The sequence below is a fragment of the Pan paniscus genome, chromosome 11 (genome assembly GCF_029289425.2).
Source record: "Pan paniscus chromosome 11, NHGRI_mPanPan1-v2.0_pri, whole genome shotgun sequence".
Lineage (NCBI taxonomy): Eukaryota > Metazoa > Chordata > Mammalia > Primates > Hominidae > Pan > Pan paniscus.
This window is the reverse complement of record NC_073260.2, coordinates 25317824-25332529: the sequence shown is the minus strand read 5'-3', so window position 1 is coordinate 25332529 and position 14706 is coordinate 25317824. Positions and strand designations below refer to the sequence as shown.

The following is a 14706-nucleotide window of genomic DNA, read 5'->3' as shown; positions in this document are numbered from 1 at the left end:
TTTTATATGTGTGTGAGGCGGGAGTCCAATTTCATTCTTTTACATGTGGGTATCTAGTTGTCCCAGCACCATTTGTTGAAAAGACTATTATTTTCCCCCATTGAATTGTCCTGATAACCTTGTCAAAACTCAGTTGACCATAAATGTAGGTGCTTATTTCTATATTTCCAGTTGTATTCCATTGATCTATATGTCCGTCCTGTGCCAGTATTATACTGTCTTAATTAGTATAGCTTTGTAGTAGTTTGGAAATCAGGAAGTATATTCCTCCAACTTTGTCCTTTTTCTAAATTGTTTTGGCTATTCTGTATCTCTTGCATTTCCATATGAATTTCAGGATCAGCTTGTCAGTTTTTGCAGAAAAACAACAACAATATGGATTTTGATAAGGATTGTGTTTAATCTAGACGAGTTGGGACATTCCATGTTCATGGACTGAAAGACTTAATATTTTAACAGTAAGTCTTCCAGTCCATGAACATGGAATATCTTTTCATTTACTTAGGTCTTATTTGAGTTCTTTCAACAGTGTTTTTAGTTTTCAGTGTTTAATTCTTACACTTTAAAATTTAATCGTAAGTAATTATTTTCAAAGCTATTATAAATGGAATTGTTTTCTTAACTTTTGGAATGTTTATCACTAGTATGGAAAAATGCCATTTTGTTTTATATATTGATCTTGTATCCTGCACCCTTGCTGAATTTATTACTTCTAATTGTTTTGTATGTATGTGGATTCCATAAGATTTTCTATATACATAATCATGTCATCTGCAGTTAGAGATCATTTTACTTCTTCCATTCCAATCTGGATGTTTTTCTTTTTTTACCTAATTGTCCTAGCTAGAACTTCTAATACAGTCATGCACCACATGATGTACATGATGGACTGCATATATGACAGTGGTCCCATAAAACTATAATATCCTATCTTTACTATACCTTTTTTATGTTCAGATACACAAATATTTACCATTGTGGTACAGTTGCCTGAACTACTCAGTACAGTAACACACTGTACAGGTTTGTAGCCTAGAAGCAGTAGGCTATACCGTATAGCCTAGGTGTATAATAGGATATACCATCTAGGTTTGTGTAAGTACACTTTATGATGTTTGCACAATGACAAAATCTCCTGACAACACATTTCTCAGAATATATGTCCAACATGACTCTACATGTTGAATAGAAAAAATGAGAGTGAGAGTGAACGTTCTTACCTTGTTCCTGATCTTAGGGAGAAAGCTTTCAGTGTTTCATCATTAAGCATGATGTTAGCTGTGGGGGTTCTGGTAGATGCTCTTTATTAGGTTGGAAAACTTCCCTTCGATTCCTAGTTTATTGAGTGTTTTTATCATGAAAAAGGTGTTAGATTTTGTCAAATGCTTTTTCCGCATCTATTGAGATGACCATGTGATTTTTGTCCTTTACTCCATTAGCATGGTGTATTACATTTATTTGTGTATGTTTAATCAACTATATTCCTGGAGTAAATCCCACTTGGTCATGGTATGGAATCCTTTATCTGTGTTGCTGGATTATTACATCACAGGATCACAATTAGGCAGCCAGGTTCATAGCAGAACAGTAATACTGAAAACAGCAGAGCCAGAAACCTAGGACTTGGGAGTGTGGTTAAGCAAGCTGTGGTATATCGTATATGATAGAAGTGCATGTGGCCATGGGTAGTGACAAGAATGTGACTCAGACCATTTCCTATTTAGAAATGATCCCATAAACATGTCAAGGAGTAACCATGCATCCAGGAGAATAGGCATATACCAATTACTTATAACTGGATACAACTGCATATGTGCAATTAACAAAAAACTAGAGAAGTATGTGGAGGACACATCCAGGAACTGGGAACCTGGGATTATGTCCAGCCCTGCTGCTGTTTTCTCTGTGATCTTGGGCAAATCTTTTCTTATATCTGAGCTTCAGTTTCCATGTCTTACAGTGAGGGGTTTGATAATTTGGTACTTTGTGTCACACATGGCTTTGGTTTTGTTTTGTTCATTTCATAAAATTTCTAGTAAATATACTTAAAAAATGCAAACTTTGTGGAAGTGAGAGAGTATGAGGAGTTTTTGGCCACTTGTGGGATGTAGCTGGTACTCCCTTCCCTCCATATCAGCTAGAACTCTGTGGTTGTGTGCAGGGAGTAGGTGTGGGGTTCCCAGCCAGGCTTGGGATCCCTTGCTTCCCATTTCCAGAGAGTTTGCTCCATACCACACACTGTGCTCAGCTCTTCCTGGATTCGCTCTTGTTAGTCTTACCAGCAATAGTGTAATGTCCATATGATTACCTTAGGTTTTCCAAATGATGAAAATGAGGCTTTGCAAGCATAGATAGTTGTCTAAGGAGGAGCCAGGATTTTAACCCAGGCCTGAGTCCCAGTGGCCACATTCTGCTGTTACCCACCACACGCTAGTTCTCATCTCGTTCCTCAACAGGCCTCTTACCCTTCCAGGTAACACACTGTCCCCTTTGTGCCCACAGCTGACAATGAAAACAACATTGCCTCTAACCAGTCCCGATCACCACCTGCTGTTGTAGAAGAGAAGTGGAAACCTCAGGCCCAGAGGAACAGTGCCAATAACAGTAGGTCTCCCCAAGCAGGGCTGGACCTGAGGGTCCCCTTATGCTCCAGTTGTTCCTCTCTGCCCCCCATTCCCACCATTTGTGCTTCCTGTGATGTTGTAAGATGATGCATGATAGTTTCCAAAGCACTTTTACACCTAAGACCTTATTTGCAGGAGTTCTTAACTCAGGGGATGGGCAGAAGGAGGCCCAGGGAGAGGAGGTGACTTTTTTTGTGGTCAGAAAGCACCAATTTGTGGCAGAATCAGAACTAGAACCCACCTCTCCACAATTTCTGCTGGTTGCTCTTTCCTGACATGATGATCCCATGTATCTTATTTCCTGAAGATTCCCATATTAGAGGAGATTCCTATATTGAGGAAGAAATTAGACTAGTTGGCTTCAAAGATCTAGGGGAATGACATAGACCGCAATTATGTTGCATACATACCACTACATTCTATTCCCATGCTCATGGCAGGCCTTACTAATCAATCATAGAACTTTATCCCTGTGAGACCGTCATATATTAAAGGCAGCCAGCACCACCCATGTGTGTGCAAGAGGAAATATATTTGCCATTCCCAATACTAGATGTTTAGAGTGTTAGGCTACTGCCACTCCAAGCAGCCTTGAATGCCAGAATTAATCCCATCTATCTTTGTGTCCTCTGCCAGCCACTACCAGTGGTTTAACACCCAACAGCATGATCCCCGAAAAGGAGCGGCAGAACATCGCAGAGCGGCTGTTGAGGGTCATGTGTGCCGACCTGGGTGCACTGAGCGTGGTCAGCGGGAAGGAGTTCCTGAAGTTGGCCCAGACCTTAGTAGACAGTGGTGCCCGCTATGGGGCCTTCTCGGTCACTGAAATCCTGGGCAACTTCAACACGCTGGCGCTGAAGCACCTGCCACGCATGTACAACCAGGTGAAGGTGAAAGTGACCTGTGCCTTGGGCAGCAATGCCTGCCTAGGCATCGGTGTCACCTGCCACTCCCAGAGTGTTGGCCCTGACTCCTGCTACATCCTCACAGCCTACCAGGCCGAGGGCAACCACATCAAGAGCTATGTGCTTGGTGTGAAGGGTGCGGACATTCGCGACAGCGGCGACCTTGTGCACCACTGGGTGCAGAACGTGCTGTCGGAGTTTGTGATGTCGGAGATCAGGACAGTGTACGTGACGGATTGCCGGGTGAGCACGTCCGCCTTCTCCAAGGCCGGCATGTGCCTTCGCTGCTCAGCCTGTGCCTTGAACTCGGTGGTGCAGAGCGTGCTGAGCAAGCGGACACTGCAGGCCCGCAGCATGCACGAGGTCATCGAGCTGCTCAACGTGTGCGAGGACCTGGCGGGCTCCACGGGCCTGGCCAAGGAGACCTTCGGGTCGCTGGAGGAGACGTCTCCACCGCCCTGCTGGAACTCGGTGACGGACTCACTGTTGCTGGTGCATGAGCGCTATGAGCAGATCTGCGAGTTCTACAGCCGGGCCAAGAAGATGAACCTCATCCAGAGCCTCAACAAGCACCTGCTCAGCAATCTGGCGGCCATCCTGACGCCGGTGAAGCAGGCAGTCATTGAGCTGAGCAACGAGAGCCAGCCCACCCTGCAGCTGGTGCTGCCCACCTATGTCAGGCTGGAGAAGCTGTTCACGGCCAAGGCCAACGACGCAGGCACTGTCAGCAAGCTCTGCCACCTCTTCCTGGAGGCGCTCAAGGAGAACTTCAAGGTGCACCCGGCCCACAAGGTGGCCATGATCCTGGACCCGCAGCAGAAGCTGCGGCCTGTGCCACCCTACCAGCACGAGGAGATCATCGGCAAGGTCTGCGAGCTCATCAACGAGGTGAAGGAGTCCTGGGCCGAGGAGGCCGACTTCGAGCCCGCTGCCAAGAAGCCCCGCTCTGCTGCTGGCGAGAACCCCGCAGCTCAGGAAGATGATCGGCTGGGCAAAAATGAAGTGTACGATTACCTGCAGGAGCCCCTCTTCCAGGCTACCCCTGATCTCTTCCAGTACTGGTCGTGCGTTACCCAAAAGCACACAAAACTCGCCAAGCTCGCCTTCTGGCTCCTGGCGGTTCCGGCCGTGGGCGCTAGAAGCGGGTGTGTAAATATGTGTGAACAAGCGCTTCTAATCAAACGGAGGCGGCTGCTCAGTCCAGAAGATATGAATAAACTCATGTTTCTGAAATCCAACATGCTTTAAGACTTGACTTCGGGGGAAAAAAAAAAGAAAAAGAGAAGATAACATTAGAAAAAAACCACATAACACTGTCACAAAGAAAAGGAATTTAAGTTCTAAACACTGTGGACCTCATTATAAATGCCCCCTGGAAACTTAAGTGCTTTTTTTTATATGTGTGTGTGTGCGTGTATGTACACAGCCACATGTGTGTGCACGTGTCTGAACACATGTGCTGTGGTTGTGGGGGTGTGGGGGGTCTCTGTGCTCATCTCCATGGCCAGAGAAACTTTGCACAGACACGCACACACACACACACGACCCTGGTGCATGTACACACGCCTGTGCTTGGACGGGTGTGCATTGAACTGGGCGTGTCAGGAAAGCTGAGCGATTGGGAAAGAGGGAGATGTTTCACCTCCTTTTCTCAGTAAGGGGGCTTTAGAAGACTCCGCTTTCAGGTGTGCAGATTGGCAGAAAGCTGATGTTGTGAAATGTTCAGGCAGCTGAGATCTGAAGTGACTTGACGCTCTCTGTCCTTCACCCCGGTCCTCCTTTTCCCTCCTTGACCCTCTTCCAGCCCTCCTACCCTCCTGATCCCATTGTGCACCCCCACACACACACTCGGCTGCTCTGCTGTGGACTCTCCACACTGCATCAGATGGACGGTTTCTGCACTGGACTTTGTTTCTTGTTCACCTTCAGGGCATTGAGCTGCTGCCTTTGAGATACCCCTTGGGTGTCCCGGGGCAGCCGCCTTAGAAACACTCCTATCTATCTCCCCAAATCAGGAAAGGAGACTTAAAGTATAAAGCTGACATTTTGCTTTTTAATATAAGAGAGGAGAAAAAGACATTTTTCAGAGAAGTATAGATACTGTCTCCACTCCCTAATAATTTCTCTCCCTAACATTTTAGCAATTTTTACCTTGTTTGGGGGTTCATTTTGTTTCTTCAGATTTGATTTAGACTCTGCTAGGAGGCACTGAATGTCTATAACTTATGTTTTGGAGTTTTGTTTTTTTACTTGCCCCTTTTGTTCCTCAAGTCACACTGTAAACTAGCTCATCTCTGTGGTGTACTCAGTATCCTACAGTCTTTCTTGGCCTTCCCTGTACAGTTCAGTTTTCACATATTCGAACGGCCAAGACCAGGTTCTTGGCTGTGCTATTTGGAGACCAGGCGTTGGGGAGGATTCACGGGTTCCACAGCTGCGGGGTTTGGTGGCCGTAGGGGAAGCAGTGGTTTGGGAGTTCTGAATGTAAGCGCCAGAGCTGCCCTCCTGGTCCACTGTGCGTGGTACCCAGTGTGCATCACACTACTCACCCCCTCCCCAACCCTGGCAGTCCACAGCGACTCCGAAGTCAGCCCATAGTCACATCCACCACACCTCAGACCTGCCACAGCCTCTCCTCACTTCCCAGGACCCTGAGGCTTCCAGGAGCTCTGCTGCCCACAGCCCTCGGGGTCCTCACTCACACCTCCGACTTCCAGGACGGCAGTGAGCATGGTGCCTTGTGGCCCCAACAGTTGATGTTCCGAGGGTGGGGTGGTGTTCGGCCATGTTCGACTCGATGCTGTGAAAGATGTCTTCAGGCTTTTCTCTCCTGTTCCCCCAGCTGTGAGCAAATTAGGTTCTACACACACAGTTCAGATGCCAAGGGTGACACCCCATTCCCTTCACAAGAGGTGGTTCTGTCACAAATCAGCACTCCACCCCCACCACACCTCTCAGTGAATGAAGTGCTGGTGGTCTCACTCCCCTGGCGACCCTTAGCCGTGGGATGGGGTGGTTACACTAAGGCTTCAAGCTGAGAATGGCCATCATGGCGGGAGGCTGTTTGCAAAGGCACCTTCTGTCATCCTGGGGTTGGCTAAGTCAACTCCACCCCTTCCCAATAATAAAGCATTACTCAACTGTGAGATACCTCGACTACAAAAAGCACTGTACCACAGCCCTCTCCCCCTGGGTCCATGACAGGAGCAGGGAGTAAAGTTGATTGCAAACCTCATGAAGGCTTAGGATCATGGACCTGGAACATAGTGTTTGGGGGCCAAGCCTGCACACTTTGCCTCATGAGAACTCACCCAGCTCTCCCCTTGAAACTTGGACACACTGAAATGGATCAAAGTGGGCCATTTCCACATTTGCTCCAGCAAACTGTGGTCTCAGGAACTACCATGCCATTTCCTCTCCTGGAGAAGTTCTAGGTATTACCTCCACAACATTTCCAACTGGGGGACTGAGCCCACTTATCAGAGAAGAGCCGCCATCCACACTGGAGCAGGAACAGGGAGAAATCCAGACGGGAACCTCATGTCACTTCCTAGGGAATATGGGAAGAAACATCAGCAGACTTTCTGATGTCAGTTGGGCCTTTGGAGGCGTTCTGGAAGGTGGCCTCAGCATCACTGATGATTGACAGATGCCTACAGCAAAAGGTCCCTCTAGCGTTGCTTGACTGCTGGGGAAGGGACAGTGACTGGCACTTTGACCCACACAAGGATAGGAGCTGCCTACTTTGTGTGGTAGGTGAGAGCAGAGCCTGGGAGCCCATCCTCCCTCTACTTGGAGCAAAGTTGTGCTGGTGATGCCCCATTATTGGGCCAGTTGATTAGAAAATAGGCATTTCACTTTCTTGGAAAGCCATCAGACTAAGCCCAGATGTGCATTTAGAGCACTCAGCATTCTCCTCTTTGAAGCATGGGATGTCTGTCCTCCAGGAAGAGATTTGATCTTAGGTTGTTACCTCCCTTTCACTTCTTTTCCACCTCAATTCAATACTTAGGGGTTGGCTTGCCTCTGCAGGTTTGATGTGAATGCCACTGGGTACTCAGAAAGCTGTCCTCTGGGGCTGCCTTGTCCAGTTAGATAACAAGATAGCAGATGATTGTTTCTTGCAACCTCTGGTTCCCTCCGGAAACTGGTGTCACCAACAGGAAAGGCTGTACCAAGGTGCCCTCTTCTCAGACAGGCTGTTCTCAGAGTGCAAATCCTGCTGCAACTAACAGCTTAATAAAACCCAAAGATCTCACAGGTCCAGCCACTGGCCCCTTTATCTCCAACAATATCCACCTCACCAAATTCTAGTTCAGCCAAAGGATTGAGACAGGCTCTTCCAGTTCATCTCCTGGTGTCCAGCCTGACCTTCACATCTGGAAGGATTTTGTCGTCTGCCTCCCAGTTCTGGGTCCACTGTAGGTCTTTCCATCACAAGCCTTTGGGGGATCTGGGACCAGGAATTTGGGCCGTTTCTACCATATTCTCAGCAGCCTAAGGTGGTGGCCTGCTGATGTGGAGACTACTCATCTTGAGCCATGTGGTCCCCATGACAGAAATGGCCTTTGTTTTGACATACATGGACCCAAAAGGGGAGGTGAAGAGAACACACCTCCACCTGGCAAGTTTTTCTCCCTCATCTGAGGTCAGTTTGCTTCACCAACAAAGCCCAAGCCAAGAACTGCAGCGTTGAGGGTTGTCCCTCGGAGTGGAATAGCCCAAGGAATCTCAGGTCCACCAAGAGCATTGGTACCATCCGGGCCACGGGTGGATGCCTTTGTTCTGGCACAGTTCTCCACTTCCCGATTCCTGGCTCAGCCAGCCAGGCCTCCCTCTAATGGCATTTAGTAACCAGGAAACAAAACACATGCCACCTGAGCAAAACTGCCTGCACTTCATCTCTGGAGGTTCGCCGCACAGAGGCCACCTGCCGCATCACCAGTGAGGAAGCTTTGCCACCATCCTGCTTGGCAGCTTCACACTTGACATCTGAGGATTGGTTTTTGGCTGGAAAAAGGGTACCAGGGTTTCCTGACAAGGACAGGAGAGCAGTGCAGTGACACAGATGAGAAGCTGTGAGTCTCCAGGATTCAAGGAAGCCACCAGGTGTGTAGGCTGGGAAGAGACATCTCTTTCAGTTTGACCCTTTATCTCCTGCACTTTTAAAGAAACACCAGAGAAAAAATCTACAAGGCGTGTTTCCACTGAAGCTGAACCTCTGCCTTTAGGAGTCCCCTATATTTGAGCAAGGCCACCTGCTTCCCCTGGACTTGAGCTGGACTCCTTGAAGAGTGGGCTTCTGGAGAGATGTTAGGAATATATCACATGCTCTCTGGGGGCCACAGGGTCATCGGGAAGGTTTGAAATGAAGATGGGATGTGGCTGGAGCAGGCTGTGAGATGGCTCCATTGGGGACACTCCCCTCATCTTGTCATCACCATGGATATGCTGGAAGAGGAGGTGTCCCAGTGAGCCGCCCGAAGTTCATAGCTTTGCCCTCGCCTTGGCAACAGCGGCAATGCCTCTATCTCTGGGATGCATCTTAAGGAGGGCTCCTAACAAGGCCGATGATTTAGACAGAACAAGAGACTAAGTAAGGTCCAGCTATCCCGTGGAGCCAGTAGTAGGTGGGAGCTCCTGTCCCCGCCAGCCCTGCTCCAGCCCCCGTGTCCAGCTGGGCCAGTGGAAGAACTGGGAAGGAGGAAGCCCCTCCCTTTCACTGTGGCTAATGTTTGCTAGGCCAGTTATGGTGAACCAATGATACAGTGTTTTCCCTCTTAACGTTCCCCTCCTGGTTTTGCCTTTTCAGGGTTTTCTGGGGGATTTTGTTGTAGTAGTTGCTTTTCTTCCTCTCTCATTTGGGTTTGAGGATTGTGGTCGGGGGAGCCCTGGCTTTCACCAAAGGAGCCCAGTGGTTTCTGTGGAAGAGGCGCCCACTCCCACTTTAATGAGGGTGAAGATTGTCAGGTCACTGTTTGACATATTCATGCCCCGCCCCTTCCCCCCCCCGCCCACCCACCACGGGTGTCGCTTTAAAAAGTCAATTCTTGTACAGAGAAGGATTTGCTAGGTTTGCATTTGGGTGTTAGCATCACGACCCACGAGGGCCCTGCCCAACCGTGCGTCCCATGGGGCACCTTGACTCTTCAAACCAAAATTCCTTAAAGGGGCACAGCCCAGCCTTGTCCGCAACCTCAGGGGCCTGGGATTCCTGTGGCGCTTCCTGAATTCCAGGTTGGCACAGATGATGAGGTCTGAGACCAGCCGGAAGGAGGGGCTCCTCCCATAACCCAGGTGCCAGCCGGTCTCCGCCTAGGACCTTCCCTCCTGCCCAGCCAGGGTGGGCGGCATCCTACACGGTGAAACGAGCTCGTGGACTGACCCGGGGCTGGACCTCGCCAGCCAAGAGAGAGCGAGGGCCGCACGGCGGGGCTGGCCCAGGCAGCTCGTCCAGGGCCATTCAGATCCCAAGCATCAGGAAATCATTTTGTACAACCACCCGAAGCAGAGATATTTTTTAAGAAGCGTAAATTATTTTCAGTTGTTTTCTGATCCTACCTTTTTCTTTTCCCCACAACTTCACGCCAGTGATTTGTTCACATCAGGTAAATCTTGAGAAAGCCTTGGTGCCCTCCTCCCCACCCCCCACTCAGTAACCACGTGCGTGCACCCTCGCATCCTTTCTCAGTAGTTAAGACGTTCTAGGCAATACCATAGACACATCTGACTGTGTCTCTCTCTTTGAGTGCAAGAAACTCAAGTCATCTTAAAAAAAAAAATACAAAAAAAATTTACAAAAAAAAAACACACAAAAAATATCTTTTTTAGGCCAGAGTTTTCTACAGGTATTAATGAATATTTTTCTTAATCCTTATAAGTTTTATGTGTTTAATATTTCTTAATACCGGTAGCATTAATTTATACTTTTGTAGCAACACAATATTTTTATAAACAGCCGGTGCTTGGCTCAAGTCTTCATGAGGGGTTTAGGCAGGGCCATCTTGGGGACCCTGTATACCATGTACTGTATTTAAAAAAAAAAAAGTTACCTAGTGTCACACTTGCTGTGTTAATTAACAAAAGATGTTGTGTGCGGTCTCCTGTATCGGTGTGGATCCAACAGCTCTCCAGGGAGTCACATTGCATGGGGGTTGAGTTGACGGTTCTTGTGATATGTAAACCCCCGAGACCAAACTTGAGGGTTTATTTAGGGTTTTCTGTTTGTCCTTTGGGTTTTTGTTTCACTTTGTTTTGGTGCCGTTTCTCCATTTACAGCCAAATCAGTTTCATGATGTTCAAAACATTTACTGATGTCAAATGGAGGAAAGGAACAGAAAAAAAGATTTTTACAAAGTAATAAAATTTAAAACTGAGCTGTTTAATGTTGCTGTTTTTACCTGTCTGTTCTTGTCCAAAAGTGGAACATTCCCAGGGAGAAGAGGAAGGTTCCACTCGGTTCTTTAAGTCGCCAAAAGCCCCAGCCCGGGATTCAGTACCTCCCCTGCCCCCCGAATTCTTGCAGCACTATTTCCCAGTTGGTTGATGCCAAGGCAAAAAGATACCTTTTAACGGTTAGAGAGGATCAGTTGCTTAAATGATTTCATGTCAGTGTTGTATTTATGGTTTTACAATAAAACAACCTTTAGGAAGATGCAGCGTATGGTGTTTTTTTTCTTGGGTTTGAGGATGGGCCATACTGTCCAGTTAGGAGCAGAGCACCTGCAGGGCCCAGGTGAGTGGAGATGGGCCAGAGACAGGGCACCTGGGGTGACAGCACACATCCATCCCAGCGGGACACTGTGTGATGCTGGCATCGTTGACTTAACTGTGGTGATGGTGGTATCAGTGACTTACCTGTGAGCTCGCAGCTCATCTCTTGCACCAGACCTGGCTCAGCCAGTGTTTGATAAATGAGGGAGGGACATGGTCGAGGAAGATGTGACCCTCCTGGGCTTGTGGAGCATTGTCCCATGGAGGAAGGGATGGATTTAGTCTCCATCCTCCAGGTCTAATGCCTCAGGCGTATGTGCAGGTTGGCCCTGCCCTGCGGTCATCGCGAGGCTCCTGTGCCCCTTTACCTAGCGGCTTTGGCCCCCTAAATGGTGTGTGTGTGTTATAACTGTTGTATGTATCGTCTGTGTGCTGGGGAAGAGTGTCCATGGCTTTTGCCAAATTCCTGATGGCATGAGGGACTCTGAACAAATTAGAAATCAGCGCCCTCCACCATGAGCTGCTAGAGGCCAGCCCTGGTGGGCTCACCAAGCCTGATGCCGTTCAGATGTGCAGACACCAATGCTCTTCTGGAATAGAAGCAAACCAAAGGCCAGTCAAGGGAGAAGAGAGACCAGCAGGCAAGCTGGGGCCTGAGCAGCAGGGGGTGACCACTCCTCCTAGCAGGCCCACTGTTAGAACAGCCCCTTAAGAGGTGAAGCCGCCATCCTGCCATCAAGGTGAGTGAGTGACAGACACCCCAGGCCCTGGCTTGACACCATCTTTACCAGGTGTGGGCAACTCTGCTTCAAAGTAGAGGATGTGTTACTTGATCACCTGGAAAAATTCCATCAAACCGCACGTGTAACAGCACGAAGAGCCCATTGGAGCATCAGCCCTGCCCTCAAAACCATCCTGCCTTAGGAGTTTCATGCTAAGAGAACTGTGTGGATGTTCTGAGCCGACGATTGAAGTTTAATAGAGGAGTTTCTGTGTAGCCTACAATGAAGTCAGGAGTCCTGCTGTGGCCGAAGGAATCCTCCTCCACACTCTTGAACACTGCAGTCAAATAAGGCCAGGGCATGGCCCGGGAGCCCTCACAGCTGAAGGAGCAGCCTCTGGATTGAAAAAAAATGCTTTCAAAAGGAGGGGGGGAAAGATGTTTCTTTATTAAGCAGCTGCAGCTACGTTTATTTTGTAATGGAAATAAATGAGTGTGCCCAGCACCTTTGAAAGAGAAATTTGAGGTGAGACTATTTAAGAATGGAGTGAATCGTCAAGGTAAGTGTGTCCACTGTGCGGAGAAAGATTCCTGGCACCTTCTGAGGTGAGCATTGTGAATTCCTCAGACTCGGGGTCACAGGGTGCTGCTCCCCCATCCCACCCCTGGGGTTTAAAAGCTAGGGTACATTGATTTTTAAATTTATTTTTAGTGAAAAGTTGTAGCAAGTGTCACAGAGTCAAATGCCCCTGGACCAGGCAGGTCGGTGAGCAGAGCTGGTTACACAAGGTGAGGCCCTTCCGGGGGGGGGGGGGGGTGCATCTCTGCTAAGCCCCAGCTCATCGTTGGCATCAGGATGCCAATTATTTTTAAGAGAACTGAGAAACCCAGATTTTTATGTGGAAACTCAGTTTTCAAGTGACGAATTCAGAGCTGTGAAAAAATACCTCGGCCAGGCGTGGTGGCTCATGTCTGTAATCCCAAGACTTTGTGAAGCCAAGGTGGGAGGATCGCTTAAGCTCAGGAGTTCAAGACCAGCCCAGGTAACATGGTGAAACCCCATCTCAACAACAAAAATACAAAAATTAGCCAGGCATGGTGGCACGCGCCTGTAGTCCCAGCTACTCAGGAGGCCGAGGTGGGAGGATCGCTTGAGCCCAGGAAGTCAAGGATTCAGTGAGCCAAGATCATGGCACTGCACTGCAGCCTGGGTGACAGAGCGAGACCTTGTCTCATAAAATTTAAAAAAATAACCTCGTGAGCAACGTGTCCTTCCACCAGCTGAAGCTGGCCTGTACACCTGCAGCTCACACCCTCCAATTTAAACATTTTATCTTTCAGTTCAAGTCACTTCAAAATATCACTCTTCAACATGGCCCCTTCAAACTGCCGTGGCTGGCTGGCCCTGGTATGGGAGGCACGTGTGGAAGGAACAGGATGTGGACACAGGATGGGAGGACCTTTGTTAGTCCCAGGCCGGAGGGCCTCTCACTTCTCCTGGACAATTGCCTGTCTCCCTGCACCTGACCCCACCTGCTTCTGCCCAGAAAGTTCAGGCCGTGACCACAGATGCTGTCCCTCAGGGCAGTCTTCTCTGTTGGAACCTGTAAGCCCCACACTTTGGATGTTGGGGGAGACAAAGGGAGGGTCTTGATATGTCTGACCCAGGGGACTGCAAAGCTTTCAATCCTCAAATCCTTGTCTCCAGGTTCATCCCCTCAACCAGAAGTATGGAATCCCTCCTTCCTGCCTGCCTGGTCCCTCAAGCCAATGAGCTAAGGGCACAAGGGGCGAACCCAGGACTGAACTAGCCACCGGCCCTTAGGATGCTGGTCACCCACAGAGAAGAGGAGGTAGGGCCCTGCCTGGGTTTCTTCTGCCAGGGTCAGTTCTCCACTTCAGAACACACAAAGCTGGGGCCTCCAATCCCTCCACAGCCACAGCAGCCATCGGGGCTGTGGGTGGATGCAGTTAGCAAGAGATATTTATAAATCAGATGTTTGTAAAGCCTGTGTGTCTACACTGGAGTATCCTGGAGTTGTGTTCTTGGGCCAAGTTTGTCCTGAGCTGCTCTAGACAGCCCACCTACTCCCTTTCCCAAGGGTGAGGAGAAGCCAGCCCAAATCAAGGGCTTCTGGCCCTGGGCCAGGGCCCAGCAGTTGCACTGGACACAATGTGAAGGCCAGTGAGCACTTTCCTTCCAGGACAAAGGCCCAGGGGAAGGTCCCAGGGGATGGGCTCCCCAGGGCCATGCAGAGAAACAGCTGAGGCTTTCCAACTCCGGTCAGCTGGTTCTGGGGATATGGCTGCAGCTGAAGTAAAACCCTGGGGGAGGTGTTTTGTACAGCAAAGGACAGGGGAATTATTTCAGGCATTTGTGGGCTGGCTGCCCTGAGCTCCTTGGGCACAGCAGGGCACAATTAATTATTTCTTCTGAGCCTGGGTCACTGATGACCCATCAAACCTCTCCCAGAGACAAGTCCCCAGAGTGTCTTCCTCCTTTCTTTCCTAGCCTTATTACAACAAAACAAAATAATCCCATTTTACACTATTGTAAATAGAACTTTGATTTGTTTCAAAATTTGCATAGCCAACGTCATGTACTGAAGATAGTTCTATTATGTTTCCAACACAGTTTTCACTTCTGGGGAAAGCTGGGGTTGCATATGGCCCCACCCTGGCTTTTTCTCCCCTCCGCCACCCTGTTACACTTGTGATGACAATGAACAATGAGGACACAGAA

General features: G+C 48.8%; 1 protein-coding gene across 33 annotated transcripts in view; it reads left to right on the top strand.

Annotated features, from left to right (window-relative positions):
* Positions 1-11181, top strand: part of ZNF618 (zinc finger protein 618) — a 180543-nt gene extending 169362 nt beyond the window's left edge. For all 33 annotated transcript variants that reach the window (XM_055117734.2, XM_057298670.2, XM_055117732.2 and 30 more), the window contains 2 exons: positions 2503-2604; positions 3261-11181. In XM_055117734.2, coding sequence (XP_054973709.1) covers positions 2503-2604; positions 3261-4777 — 1619 coding nt within the window. In that variant the 3' untranslated portion in view covers positions 4778-11181. The remainder of the gene's footprint in view (positions 1-2502; positions 2605-3260) is intronic.
* Positions 11182-14706: the final 3525 nt, after the last annotated feature.